Source organism: Heterocephalus glaber, unplaced genomic scaffold (assembly GCF_053883595.1).
Source record: "Heterocephalus glaber isolate CG9 unplaced genomic scaffold, H.glaber_assembly_v1.0 deba00001457, whole genome shotgun sequence".
In the NCBI taxonomy this organism is placed as follows: Eukaryota; Metazoa; Chordata; class Mammalia; order Rodentia; family Bathyergidae; genus Heterocephalus; species Heterocephalus glaber.
Window position 1 is genome coordinate 39,120,189 of NW_028258305.1, and position 13,752 is coordinate 39,133,940.

The following is a 13,752-nucleotide window of genomic DNA, read 5'->3' on the forward strand; positions in this document are numbered from 1 at the left end:
AATTGCTTTCCAAAAGTATGTCATTTCATCCCAATAAGAAAAGGAAATCCATGCTTTATTTAAACAGAATTAGATTGATCCAGTCCTCTTTTCCTCCCCACAGGTAGCTTTGGATATGTTAAATCCTCAAGTTGCATTGCCTGCTTTATACCCACGTCTGAAACAGGGTGGTGTATGTGTTGTGTATCTAGCAAAGTAAGTAATGGCACTATTTTCTTTTGTAATTTTATTTATTTATTTATTTATTTAGAGACACAGTCTCCCTATGTAGTTCAAGCTGTCCTTGAACTCACTGTATAGCCCAGGCTGGCCTCAAACTTGCAGCAGTTTTCCTGCCTCAGCCTCTCAAGTGCTGGGATTACAGGCATGCACCACCAAGTCTGGGTGTAATGCTATTTTTAAATACAGGGTTTTTTTGGTACCAGGGCTTGAACTCAGGACCATGTGCTTATGAGGCAGGCACAGTGCTACTGAGCTAAATTCCCGGCCTAAAATACACTTTTATTTTGCCTAAATACCAGCTAAAATATTCATTTTGTAACTGAGTAAGGTATATGTGTCATGTTGTAAAACTTACAATCCAGCCAAGTTTGGTGGCGCATGTCTAATCCTGGCACTCAGGAGGCTGAGGCAAGAGGATAGTTTTGAGTTCAAGGCCAGCCTTAGCTACATAGTGAAACCCTGTCTCAAAACAACAACAACAACAAACTATTATAATGCAATTCATTTGAAGAATATATTCCTGCTTAAATCATCCTTTGCATATATAGTAATATAACATGCATATTTCTTCTAATTGGAAGAAAAATTTTAGAAGTGTGATGTGAATAGTAATATTAAATTATGGTTTCTGTATTTCCTGTTTTTGGTACTGGGATCGAACTCGGGACCTTGCACTTGCGCAGCAGGCGGCAAAACCACTGAGCTAAATCCCCGGCCCTCTGTATTTCTTATGTAGTATGTGAAATTACTGATTATATGCCCTAAATTGCATTTTCACCCCCACTAACCTGATTTAATGGTGGCATTTAAATTTGGTATTAGCATTTCAATTTAAGTATGATTATTCTGAACTAAAAGTTATTATTATAGTGGAAATGTAAAATGCATTTTTTGCTTTTCTGAAAGCATCACACAGGCTATTGAACTTTTAGATGGAATTTGCCTCTGTGAGCTTGCTCTCTCGTGTGAAAAGATAAGCGAGGTCACTGTCAGAGACTGGTTGGTTTGCTGTGCAAAACACAGAAATGGAATTATACCTCAAAAAGTAGAACCTAAAATCAACACAGATTTACAGTTACATTCTGCAAAGAAAACTGAAGATGAAGGTGAGGTGCTTCAAGAAGATAAACATGGTGAGCTTCAATTTATTTTATGCATGCTTTTGTGTTAAGTGGGGATTGGAATCCTGAGAGTATTGACCAATAGGTAATAAAAGTATTCCTTAGAGATTTTTTCCTATAAAAATTGAAATGCAGTATTTATTCAGTTGAATTAAGATGTATAAAGGACAAAATAATGAATTTCTCTACTTTTTATGTAAAACTCCTGGTATCTTTGAAGAATTGAGCTTGTATAAGATTCATAGTTTGCTTGTTACCATGAGGTTGGTTTGTGAAAAAGTTTAAATATACTAAAACATTGATTTAGTGGTACTAGGGATTGAACCACAGAGGTACATTCTCAGCCCTTTTTATTTTGAGACAGTGTCTTACTAAGTTACCTAGGCTGGGCTCAAACTTGCAGTCCTCCTGCATTAGGCTTCTCAGTGCTGGGATTACAGCCATCACCACCACACCTGCCTCTACTAAAAGATGATTGACTGATTGATTGATTATTTTGTGGTACCAGGGATCAAACTCAGGACATTGGGCTTGTGAGGCAGGCATGGTGCCACTGAGCTAAATCCCCGGCCCTATATTTTTATTTTTATAGACAAGGTCTCACTATATAGTTCAGGCTGGCCTTGAACTCCAGAGATCCTCCTGTCTCAGCAGGTTAAGAGGTGTGCACCACTATACCTGGTAAGGATGTTTTAAATGTAGATCAGTGGTTATTACCGAAGGAAATGAATTTAATGGGTCCTGATCTTCAAATAGTAATATTGTGAAGACCAGATCCTAAACCGGGTGTGGTGGAACATTTGTAATCCCAGCACTTAGGAGGCTGCGATAGGAAGAAAGCTGCAAATTTGAGGCCAGCCTGGGCTATAGTGAGTCCAAGACCAGCCAGAATTACAGAAGTGAGACCTTGTCACAAAGCAAAACCAAAAAACAAAAAACCAACTTCTAAGATGCTGCTGAAATTCTTTATAGAAATAAGTGTAGGTCCCTGTTGTATGTATAGATTATTTAACGTTTTCAGGTATCCACTGATTTATGATATGGACTTGTCCATTTGGTTATGAAGCCTATGTGAGGTTATTATGTAATCACTAACAAATTATTTCTGTTCAGTAACTGGCAGAGTAGCCCAAAAACAAATGCTTAAAAAGTCTGAGAGCTGAGCATGGTGGTGCACGGCTATAATCCCAATATTCAGGAGGGTGAGGCAGGAAGACCACTGCGAGTTCAAAGCCAGCTTGGACCACATAGTGAGTTCAAGGCCAGTCTGAACTACATCAAGGCCAGTCTGAACTACATAGCCAAGACCCTGTCTCAAAAAACAAAAACAGGGCCGAGGGTTTAGCTCAGTGGTGCCTCCGTCTGCCTCGCAGGTGCAAGGTCCTGAGTTCGATCCCTGGTACCAAAATACAAAAAAAACAAAAAACAAAAAAAAATAAACAAAAGGTCACAGTTAAGGGACAATAATTTTCCATAGTTTTTGTGAACAAATTATGATATATTTTATGTAGCTCATATCTGTATTTTGTTCTACAACAGAAGAATCACAATCTGATTTCCCATATGGGTCCTTTCCCTATATTGCGAGACCTGTGCACTGGCAAACTGGACATACAGGTGAGTAATGTTTCCGATACATATGAAGTTGTTTTGTCTTCCAATTAATACAATGTAATGACATTACCTTTTTTCTGCTTTTAAATTAGCTTTCCTTGTCAAGTTAAGGAAGGTCAAACCACAATTTAACTGAGTATCTCAGACGACAGCAATGGATTTGAAGACAAAAAAGTATCAAAGGAGAACTTTATATTGTTACTCACTACTTTCATATATTGATATTTTTTAGCTATTACTATGATTTGTGTAACTTTTACATAAAAGTTTGAAAAATAACAAAAGCTAAAGAAAACTGTGTAACATTGTAAAATTGCTTAAGTGTCCCATTTTGACACTTGTCTTGTATTTTACATTTCATAGCTAATGATTCCAAGTTGCTTTAATTGAACCATCTTATTCTTCACTTCCTGTAAACCACTCCATAGATTTGTCTTTCTTCATGAAATTACTTTCCTTTTCTTTGCTTGCTTGATGGTCATTGGCTACTGAAATAAAATAGGCATTTTAAGATAAATTTTAAATACATATTTGTATCTGTATATCTTAAATACATACCTTGTGCATATTTTAAAAATAATACATCTGGGCTATAGTAAAATTGATAAAACAGGATATAATCACCTTAAAATTATTTTTTTTTAATGTAATTTTTAAAAAAAATTCTGATTATTGAACCCAAGGGCCTCAAGTGTTATACATGCTTAAGTACATGAGCTATGTACTTCGGGATTGACAATTCCTCTCAAAATCTTTGTACCCAATTTGAAAGAACATCAGAGTCATTATATATAAGTAAAATGTAGAAATATGTTAGACATGAATTCATTAGAAATAGGGCTTATTATCATTTGTATCAGTTATTTTGCAGTTACTATATACCACACATTGTTTAAAGAACTTTATAAAACCTTTGCTTAGTAGGTGTAGAAACAGCAGGCTCTAGCTGTGACTCAATCATGCCTCCCCATATGTGGTGAATTCCAATACTGCAGATCCTAGAAAGATACCACCCACCTGGACACCTCAGTGTGGAAGAATTTTTTGGACTCATTTTTCTTTTACTTTGTTTTTGTTTTGTTTTGTTCTTTGTTTTATTCTTTAATTAGATTTCTTTTTTTCACTTTTCTTTCTTCCTCATTGTCCTTTTCTTTTTTAAATTTTACTTTGTCTTCCATTTTTCTTCCCCTCTCCATTTTTATTATTACTATTAACCTTTATAAAATTTTAGCCTTTTAGTTTATATTATTATTGCTGATTTCTGTCATCAGTGGTGGCATAGTTGTTGCTTTTACTTGGTTTTTACTGTATGTCAATATCTGATTTGTAGATCATATGATCCTATACTTAGAAGACCCTAAAGACCTCACCAAGAGACATTTAGAGCTGATGAATGAATTCAGTAAAGTGACAGTATATAAAATCAGCATAGCTTTTTGTACACCAATAATAGAGTTGCTGAGAAAGAAACCAGGAAAACAATTCCATTCACAATAGCTTACAACAAAAAAAAGTAAAACCCCTAGGGATGAATTTAACCAGAGAAGTTAAAGCCCTCTACAATGTAAATTCATGATACTGAAGAAAGTAACTGAAGAAGACACCAAAAGATGCAAAGATCTTCCATATTCATAAATTGGTGGAATCCATATTGTAGGCCATATTACCAAAAGTGATCTACAGATTCAATGCAGTCCTCATCAAAATACCAATGACAGAACTAGAAAAACATTCTAAAATTTATATGGAAACTGTCTTAGTTACTTTTTGGTCACTGAGACACAACACCTGACACCCACAAGTTAAAGGAGAGGGTTAGTTCTGGCTCACAGTTGTAGAGGTTTCTGTTCATAGTTGGCTGGCAGGTAGGTAGGAAGCAGGGCAGAAAGGGAAGGAGGAGGAGGGATATACACCATTCCAGGTCACACCCACAGTGACACAGCAGGCTTCGCCTCCCAACGTCACACCCAGCTATAAACCCATCATGGATTAATTCAGTATATCACACACCCATGATCCAGTCACCTCCCCAGAGCCCACCTATGAGCACATGTGACTTGGGGACATCTGGATATAAGCCATAACAGATACACAAAAGGCCCAGAATAGCCAAAGCAATCTTAAGCAAAAAGCAGAGTTGGAGGGCCAGGGATTTAGCTCAGTGATTTCGCTGCCTGCTGTGCAAGCCCAAGGACCCAAGTTTGATCCCCGGTACCAAAAAAACAAAAACAAAACAAAACAAAAAAAAAAACAGAGTTGGAGGCATCAAAATACCTGATTTTAAATTACACTACAAAACCATAGTAACAAAAATAGCATGGTACTGGCACAAAAAATAAGATCAATGAACAGAATAGAAGGCAGAAACCCACACAACTACAGCCATTTGGCTCTGGACAAAAAAGCACCCCCCCCCCAAAAAAAATACACTGGAGAAAAGACAACATCTTCAACAAATGGTGCTGGGAAAACTGGGTATCCACTAGTAGAAGATTGAAAGTAGATCCCTACCTTTCATCTGGTACAAAAATCAATTCAAAATAGATTGAAGATCTAGGTATAAAACCTGAAATTTTGAAACTGCTATAATAAAATGGGAAACACTTGAAGCCATAGGCACAGGTGAAAACTTCCTGAACACAGAAATAATAGCATCAGTCAATAAATGGGACTACATCAGACTTTCTGCCCAGCAAGGTAAACAACTAACAACGAAGAGAGAGAACTTACAGAAGGAAAATCTGTCAGTTACTCTTCCAATAGAGGATTAATATCTAAAATATATAAACAGAGCCAGGGATTTAGCTCAGCGGGTCCACCGCCTGCCTTGCAAGCACAAGGTACCGAGTTCGATCCCTAGTACCAAAAAATAAAATATATAAACAACAAAACCTATAGCACCAAAAACTCCAATAGTTTATCAATAAATGGGCAAATGAATTAACAGACATTTTTCAAAAGAAGAAGTACAAATGGCCAACAAGTATATGAAGAAATAGATGGAGGAGAAGAGGAAAAAAAGAATTGAGATGTGTTATGCACATGTACAGTTCTCCACAATGAATGTAATCACTATGTACTACAAATAAATTTTTTTTAAAAAGTGTTTAACATCTTTAGCCATTAGAGAAATCCAAATCAAAATTACACTGAGATTCCATCTCAGTATAGTCAGATTTGCCATCATCAAGAATACAAAAAATAAAAGAACTCTTCTCCATTTTTGGTGGGAGTGTAGACTGGTACAACCACTGTGGAAATCAGTATGGAGATACCTCAAAGAACGGCTTAGAGGTCCCATTTGACCCAGCTATACCCTTGCTGGGTATCTTCCCAAAAGAATGAAAAGAATCATACCACAGCGACATATGTGCACCCATGTTTATAGCGGCACAGTTCGTAATAGCGAAAGCTTGGAAACAGCCCAAGTGCCCATCAACTGGAGACTGGACAAAGATGATGTGGTTTGTTTTTATAAAATGTAGTACTACTCAGCCATAAAGAATGAAAAACTAGAGACATTTATAGCTAAATGGATTCATATTGAGGCCATCCTCTTAAGTGAAATAAATAGGACACACGTGTAAATACCCAATAGTTTCTCTAGTGTGAGAAACTGAGAGTGTAATTAAGGGTACACACGGATGAAATGGCCTAATAACATATTTCTCGGATTGTGTTTCCATCGCGTGTCATATGACTGTATCGAAAGTTAAATTAGGGAGAAGTTTGGCTTATGTGGAGTCTAACTAACTAACTGGAGTTTTTTTCCAGATCATTATTTGTTCAGTGTTGGTTCTGGGGACCCTTCTGAAACAAATCACATCCTCTGGTGTCTTGTTGGTGCTTAAGATGCTTTTTTAAGTTATATGGAAAAATGTTTAAGTGCTTTTCAGTTTTGTTTTGGTTGAGTTCTACTGTATTTGAATATTATTGTAGTTTTTTTCCCCCTTGCATTATTCTTCTTTGTGTGGTTTTGATTTTTTGTATGTGTGTGTGTTTGATAATAAAGTTATTTTTAAAAAAAGAATACAAAAAATAAGCCAGGCAAGGTAGTGTACATTTGTAATCCCAGCACGCAGGGAGCTGAGGCAGGAGGATTGCTGAGAGTTCAAGGCCAGCCTGGGCTAGATAGTTCAGGGTTGGCCTGAACTACATAGCAAGACCCTGTCTCAAAAAACAACAACAACAACAACAACAAACAATAAATGCTGAAAGGACGCAGGGAAAAAGAAATCCTTGTACTGCTAGAGGGTAGGTAAATTAGTACAGGCACTATGGAAATCAATATGGAGGTTCCTCAATAAATTAAAAGAGCTATTTGATACAGCTGTACCATTCCTTGTTATATGCCCAAAGGAATTAAAGTCAGCATACTATAAGCATGCCAGCATACCCATGTGCACTGTGGTGTACTTTGCAATAGCCAAGATGTGGAACTAGGCTAGGTGCCTATCAACAGATGAATGGATAAAGAAAATGGGGTATATATTCACAATGGAGTATTAGCCATAAAGAATGAAATTTTGTCATTTTCAGGAAAACTGATGGTTCGGAGATTACTATGTTGAGTGAAATAAGCCAGGCTCACAAATACAAATATCAGATGTTCTCCCTAATATGTGGACCTAAAAAATATGAAATAGAAAGTAGAAGGCAGACAGTTACTTGACAAAGAGGAAAGAATTGGAGGGAGGGTAAATGGAGATGTAAGGGAAGGTAATGGGATGGATATGATCAAAATATATGCATTGAAACCCCTCAAATGTGAACCTGGGGGAAGGTTGGGGCAAGAGGAGCAAAGAGGGCAATGATTAAAGTATGATATGTGCATATACAAAAAACAAAGAACTGTGCTACATCTAAAAAAGTCAAAACAGCAGTTGACCAGATGACAGGAGACTGAAAACAGGCAAAAGGAACATTCTAAACAATGGAAGTATTTTCTATCATAATATAGGTGATAGAAAGTGATGTTTTTACAGACCTCAAATCTCATAAATCTGTATTCTTAAAATTTATGTATTTTACCAGATAAGAAGTACTATTACCACATAAAACTTAAATAGTGAAAGACCTAAATGTGCTTACAGACTTTTTTTTTTTTGGTACCGAGATCGAACTCGGGTCCTTGTGCTTACACAGCAGGTGGCGAAACTACTGAGCTAAATCCCCAGCCCCGCAGACTTAATGTAATTGCTACTTCATAACTTTTTGTTTACTTACCATTGTAGCCACAAAAGGCTTTAAGTGTGGTTCTCTCTATATATTAATTACCCATTAACATTGCATGTATAGATTATGTACAATCTTAATGTCTTTGCTAAATTATCTTATGAACTAGTATACTTGTTGGAATATAAAATATGTCTGTCAGTTGTAATTATAAATGTGGGGTATCTAATATTGTATTGTTTTTTGAGACAGGGTGTTATGGCTTGTATCTAGATGTCTCTCCAAAGCCTTATGCGGTCAGAGGTGGGGCTTTTCAGAGGTAGCTGGATCTAGAGTGTGTGATCCTGGGATTAAGGGTGTGTGATTACTAAATTATCCACTGATTGGTTTGGCATAGTTCTGGGTGTGAGTGCTACCTGCCGTAAGCGTATGTAGCCTGGATAGAATATAAGGAAAAAGCGCTGATGATGTCACTTGCTGCTTTTACTGTCTTCTACCTGCCATGAACTGCTTCTCCTCTGCAATGCTCTGCCATGCCACCCTGCCTTGAAGTCAGCTGATTATGGACTGAAACCTCTACCAAATGTGAGCTGCAATAAGCCTTTGCCCCCTTAACTGTGGGTGTCAGGTATTTTTGTCTCAGCAATAAGAAAAGTAACTAAGACAAGGTCTTGTTATGTAGTTCAGGCTGGCCTTGCACTCACTATGTAGCCATCTGGCCTTGAACTCATGGTAATTCTCCTGCCTCAGCCTCCCAAGTGCTGGGATTACAGGCATGCACTATCATACCCAATATTCATTTTATTTTTCCAGTAAATTTGTTGTATTTTTCAAAAATATCTCTTTCAGGGCCAGGGATTTAGCTCAGTGGTTCGACCTGCCTTGCAAGCACAAGGTCCTGAGTTTGATCCCCGGTACCAAAAAAAAAAAAGTCTCTTTCAACAATCTGATTTCAGAACTTGTCTGAAGAGGCAAATGAACTAGAACAACAACAAAAAAAACCGAAAAAAAAAAACCCACCATAAAAAGGCAGAAAAAATGGGAAGACTTGTACAACTTGATTCTCATACTTCCTGTAAAGCTACATTAATCAAGATTGTATGGTATTAGTTCAGGGACAGAGAACTGACTGACAGAAAACAAATTCAGGAAAAAATCTTCATATGTATAGTCAATTAAATTATGAAAACAATAACAAATCAATGGAGAAGACAGTCTCAACAAATGCTAAGAGAACTGGGTATCCATACGTCAGGAAGAATGAACCAAGCCGAGTGTGGTGGTTTATTTCTGTAATCCCAGCACTTGGGAAGCTGAGGCAGAAGAATTGCTTCAAGTTAGGGGCCAGCCTGGGCTACACAGTGTTCAAGGACAGCCTGAACTACATAGAGAGACCCTGTCTCAAAAAAAAAAGATGATCCTCAAAACACCACACAATTACACAAAAATAGGACAAATCTAAAACATACAATTATAAAAATTCTACATTAAAATATAAACTCATTATGAGTCATTAAGTACTAAAACCACAATGAAATACAATTATGCATCTATAAGTTTTTTTGGCCAAAATTCAAAAAACTTAAAAGATTTAAAATTCTGGCGAAAATAAATTTCAAAAAAATGTGAAACTAGGGGTGAGGGTGGTAGATATGAGGGTTATGGAGGATGGAAAAATGTGGATGTATGAATCTGCCAAAATGAAATCCATTAATCTGTAGAACAAGTATGCATTAATAAAAAATATGTGGTGGGCCGGGGATTTAGCTCAGTGGTTCCTCCGCCTCCCTCAAAAGTGCAAGGTCCCAAGTTTGATTCCTGATTCCAAAAAAAAAAAATGTGAAACTCATCTATAAGGCCCTACCCTCTTCAGTACTGGGAATTGAACCCAGGGCCTTCACACTGAGCTACATCTCCTTCTCCCTCTGCACCCTCGCCCCTTCTCACTTTCCCCATTTTGAGATAGGGTCTTGCTAAGTAAGTTCCTAAATTGCCCAGGCCGGATTCAAATTTGCAATCCTGTCTCAGGCTTCCAAGAGTGCTGGGATTACGGATATGCATTACCGTGCCCACCTAAAGTTATCCATGTTTTATGGATAAAATAGAGGTCTTAGAGTGGTTAGACCGTCAACCGGTTATGGTGGCATGACTGTTGTTCCAATAGAGATGTTTTGTAGTTTTTAAAGTAGTAATGCCTGGGTGTATAAATGCTGGTATTCCTGGGTTTATCCATTAGGCTCGACCTATTTAAAATTATTTATTTATTTTTGATTTTTGAGGCAGGGTCTCACTATATACTTCAAGATGGTCTTGACTTCACTATGTAGCACAGGCTGGCCTTGAACTCATGGTAGTCCTCCTGCCTCAGCTTCCTGAGTGCTGAGATTACAAGCATGCTCCACCACACCCTGCCCATAACTATTTTAAATTATGTGCATAAAATTTTTATAATTTTACAGAATGTGAAGAATTTTAATGTAAAAATCTCTGCCTTTATAGTTACAGTCCATAGTAAAGCTAGACATTAATCATACAAATATAAAACCAAAATTGTTGTAGCGCTCCAGGATATACAGGCTATGGGTAGTATGAGGCCATAAAAGGGGTTTTGCTTTAGCAGTAGCACTTTAGCTGAGACATGAGTGGGTAAGTAGGACTTAACTAGGCAGGGAAAAGGAGGGCAAAAAGGCCAGTGAAGCTGGTGTTGAATGAAAGAGACTGGGAAAATATGTAGGGATCAGACCAGGCAGGATCTTATAGGCCTTTTAAGAAATTTGTCTATCCTAAGAAAAATGGGGTTCTATTGAAGGATTTAATTAAGGGAAAGGTAACATGCATAGGTTTGTTTTTAAAATCACTCTTAAGCGGGTGTGGTGGAACAGGCCTATAATCCCAGCACCAGGATGCTGAGGCAGGAAGAGTACCATGAGTTCGAGGCCAGCCTGGGCTACATAGTGAGGTCAAGGCCAGCCCGAACTACATAGTGAGACACTGTCTCAAAAAAGAAAAAGAAAAAAAAAAAACCACTTGAGACAGGCCCAGTGGCACAAACATGTAATACCAGCTCTTGGGTGGCTTAGGCAGGAGGACTTTGAGTTCAAGGCCAGCTTGGGCAAGATAGGGAATTCAAAGATGACCAGTACTACACAGAAAGATAGACCATGTGTGAATGAATACAGGGATGTAGCTTAGTGGTACAGTACCCCTGGGGTCAGTCTCCATACCTTGGGGGAAAAAAATCATTCTGGCTTCCTTGGAGAACTGAAGGATTGTGAAGGAGCACATTTTTACATTTTAGGTAGATTTTCTTCTTTTGACAGTCTTATTTAGCCCAGGCCTGGCCTCGAAGTCCACAGACCTCCTTTCCTCAGCCTCCTGAGTGCTAAGATTTACATGTGTGCACTACCATATCCAGTAAGTGTTACATTATTGTACGATAACTAGTTTTTGAAAATAATTTTTGTTTTTTTTGAGACAGGGTCTATGTAGTCCACTCGAACTTGTGGTGATCCTCCTGCCTCAGCCTGCTGAGTGCTAGGATGACAGGAGTGCACCACCACACCTGACTGATGACTAGTTTTGAATGCCTATTATGTGTCAGGTCTCAGTTGTGTACTTGAAGGAGCTGGATTAAGAGCAAAGGAAGGTTCTGCCCCTTAATACTATTTCCTGTGTAGCTCACTGTGTCCAGTAGATACTGAACAAGACCTAACATAGTGTCTAGTCTAATTTAAGCTGAAGAACAAATAACCATTTATTTATATATTTATCAAAGCTCAATTTAAAGCCCTTTCCCCAGCTTTTTCTGAACACTAAATATGCTGACAATTTGGTTTATGGGACAGTTGTCTTCTAATGTGTGTTTTCTACATCCATGTCTCACACATCATACTATAAACTCTGAGATATTTGGGACTGATTAAAAACTTTTCCTATGGCTTTCCAGAGGCCCTGCTTTACCCTTTCCATCCAGTAAATGGTCAGTACGTTTTCTGACTGCTTTAAGCCTACACTGGGTCATTTCTTGTTTTATGTTTTTTGTTTTGTTTTATGAGAGGGTCTTGATACGTAGTTCAGGCTGGCATTGAATTGTGGTGACCCTCCTGCCTCACCCTTCCTAGTGCTGGGATTACAGGTGTGTGCCACCACACCTGGTTTTTATCTATTAATTTGAATACTCTGGGGGAAGATTTAGGCAAAAAGTTGTTGAACTGTGAACTTTTAATGTTGAACTTCTTGTTTTAGAGACAGTGGGCAATGGGAACTTCTGAAGTCTCTTTTTCTTCCTCTTCCTTCTTCGTCGTCTTCATCTTCTAGTCTTCTTGTTCAACAGGCTCTTGCTATGTATTTCAGGCTCTCCTTGAACTCTCTGTGTAGGCCACGTTGGCCTCAAACTTGTGAGGATCTTCCTGCCTCAGCCTCCATGCCTGGCTCCACTGTCATTTAAAGGGGTATTTTAAGAAAGTTAATGTTTGTGGTGTTTATGAGTATTTAATACAGGGAAGGATAAACCTGTTAAATCAGGGATTTTATAGTAATACACATATGAAATGATTAGTGATGAAAAAGGAGCAGATGGAAAAATTGTTGTGAAAGAAGACCCAGATGAATTGGCGATTTGTTGGCTGTGGAGGGAGATAATCTGTGTATTTCCAAACTTCCATCTGTACTTCGGAGCTCTTTATTTCTTGGAGCAAAACAGGGTTCTTTCAGTGCCAGCTCTTACATCAGTTCCCCTGGAAATCCTTCACCAAATCTCTCACATAGAAATAATTCTGGCATCTTTTGTACTCCTAAATGTTGGTCATATAATTAGCATAGCCTTTATCACATCATTAATTTATATGCCCTGATTCTGATTATGTCTTTATTAAGTGTAAAGATTTAAATCCTGGATAAATACAACAGTGGTAATGACAATAGTGAATAAGAAAGCTGGAAGAAGTGTTTTTGTTTTTTTGCATACTGGGCATACAAGGTCTCTGAACTGAGCTACTTCTCTAGTACCAACCCCCTTTTTTTCTTTTCTAAAAGATTTTGTGACAAGTTCTTGTTAAATGCTTGGGCTGGGCTCAAATTTGCAATCCTCCTGCCTCAGCTTCCCAGTGTGTTGGGATTATAGGCATGCACCACCATGCCCAACTAGAATTTTTTTGAGGAAAATTTATTTGGTTATAGATTATCTAACAGTTACAGTGTACTGTGCCTGTCTACACCAAGGGTAAAGTTTGGTGTCTTTTCTCCCATTTCAACCTAATCTCAGGGATCTTCAGATAATACATAGTAAGACATATTTCACTGGGATCAGCCTAGGTGCCATGAGGTATAAGACAGCCTTCAGTAAAGAGAAATGACAGTAGTTCAGTTAGTTTAAAAATGTGTGAGGCTAGGGATATACTCAGCGGTACAGCATGGGGTTGACATGTGCAAGGCCCTCCATTCAACCCTCAGTACCAGCACTACCACCACCAACCACAACAAAAAACGTGCTATGATTCAGACAGGAGTGAGTTCCCATCTTGTTTTTTGTGGCTGTCATTTTATGTAGTAATGGCGTGACTCCATTATTTTTTCATCAGTAAAGTGAGTATCATAATTCCGCTTGAAGAGTTCTTGAGAG

General features: G+C 38.0%; 2 protein-coding genes across 3 annotated transcripts in view; one reads left to right on the forward strand and one right to left on the reverse strand.

The window, feature by feature from the left end:
* Positions 1-13,752, forward strand: part of Trmt61b (tRNA methyltransferase 61B) — a 31,416-nt gene that overhangs the window by 15,508 nt on the left and 2,156 nt on the right. Inside the window, exons 4-7 of one of the 2 annotated variants that reach the window (XM_004839453.3) lie at positions 104-195; positions 1,129-1,355; positions 2,883-2,960; positions 3,050-5,275. In XM_004839453.3, coding sequence (XP_004839510.1) covers positions 104-195; positions 1,129-1,355; positions 2,883-2,960; positions 3,050-3,093 — 441 coding nt within the window. In that variant the 3' untranslated portion in view covers positions 3,094-5,275. Of the gene's footprint in view, positions 1-103; positions 196-1,128; positions 1,356-2,882; positions 2,961-3,049; positions 5,276-13,752 lie in introns of those variants that run through there. The other variant, XM_087216503.1, reaches the window with a different exon arrangement.
* Spdya (speedy/RINGO cell cycle regulator family member A) overlaps positions 142-13,752 on the reverse strand; it is a 50,547-nt gene continuing 36,936 nt past the window's right edge. The window contains exon 8 of the mRNA XM_087216505.1: positions 142-3,445. Coding sequence (XP_087072631.1) covers positions 3,354-3,445 — 92 coding nt within the window. The 3' untranslated portion in view covers positions 142-3,353. The remainder of the gene's footprint in view (positions 3,446-13,752) is intronic.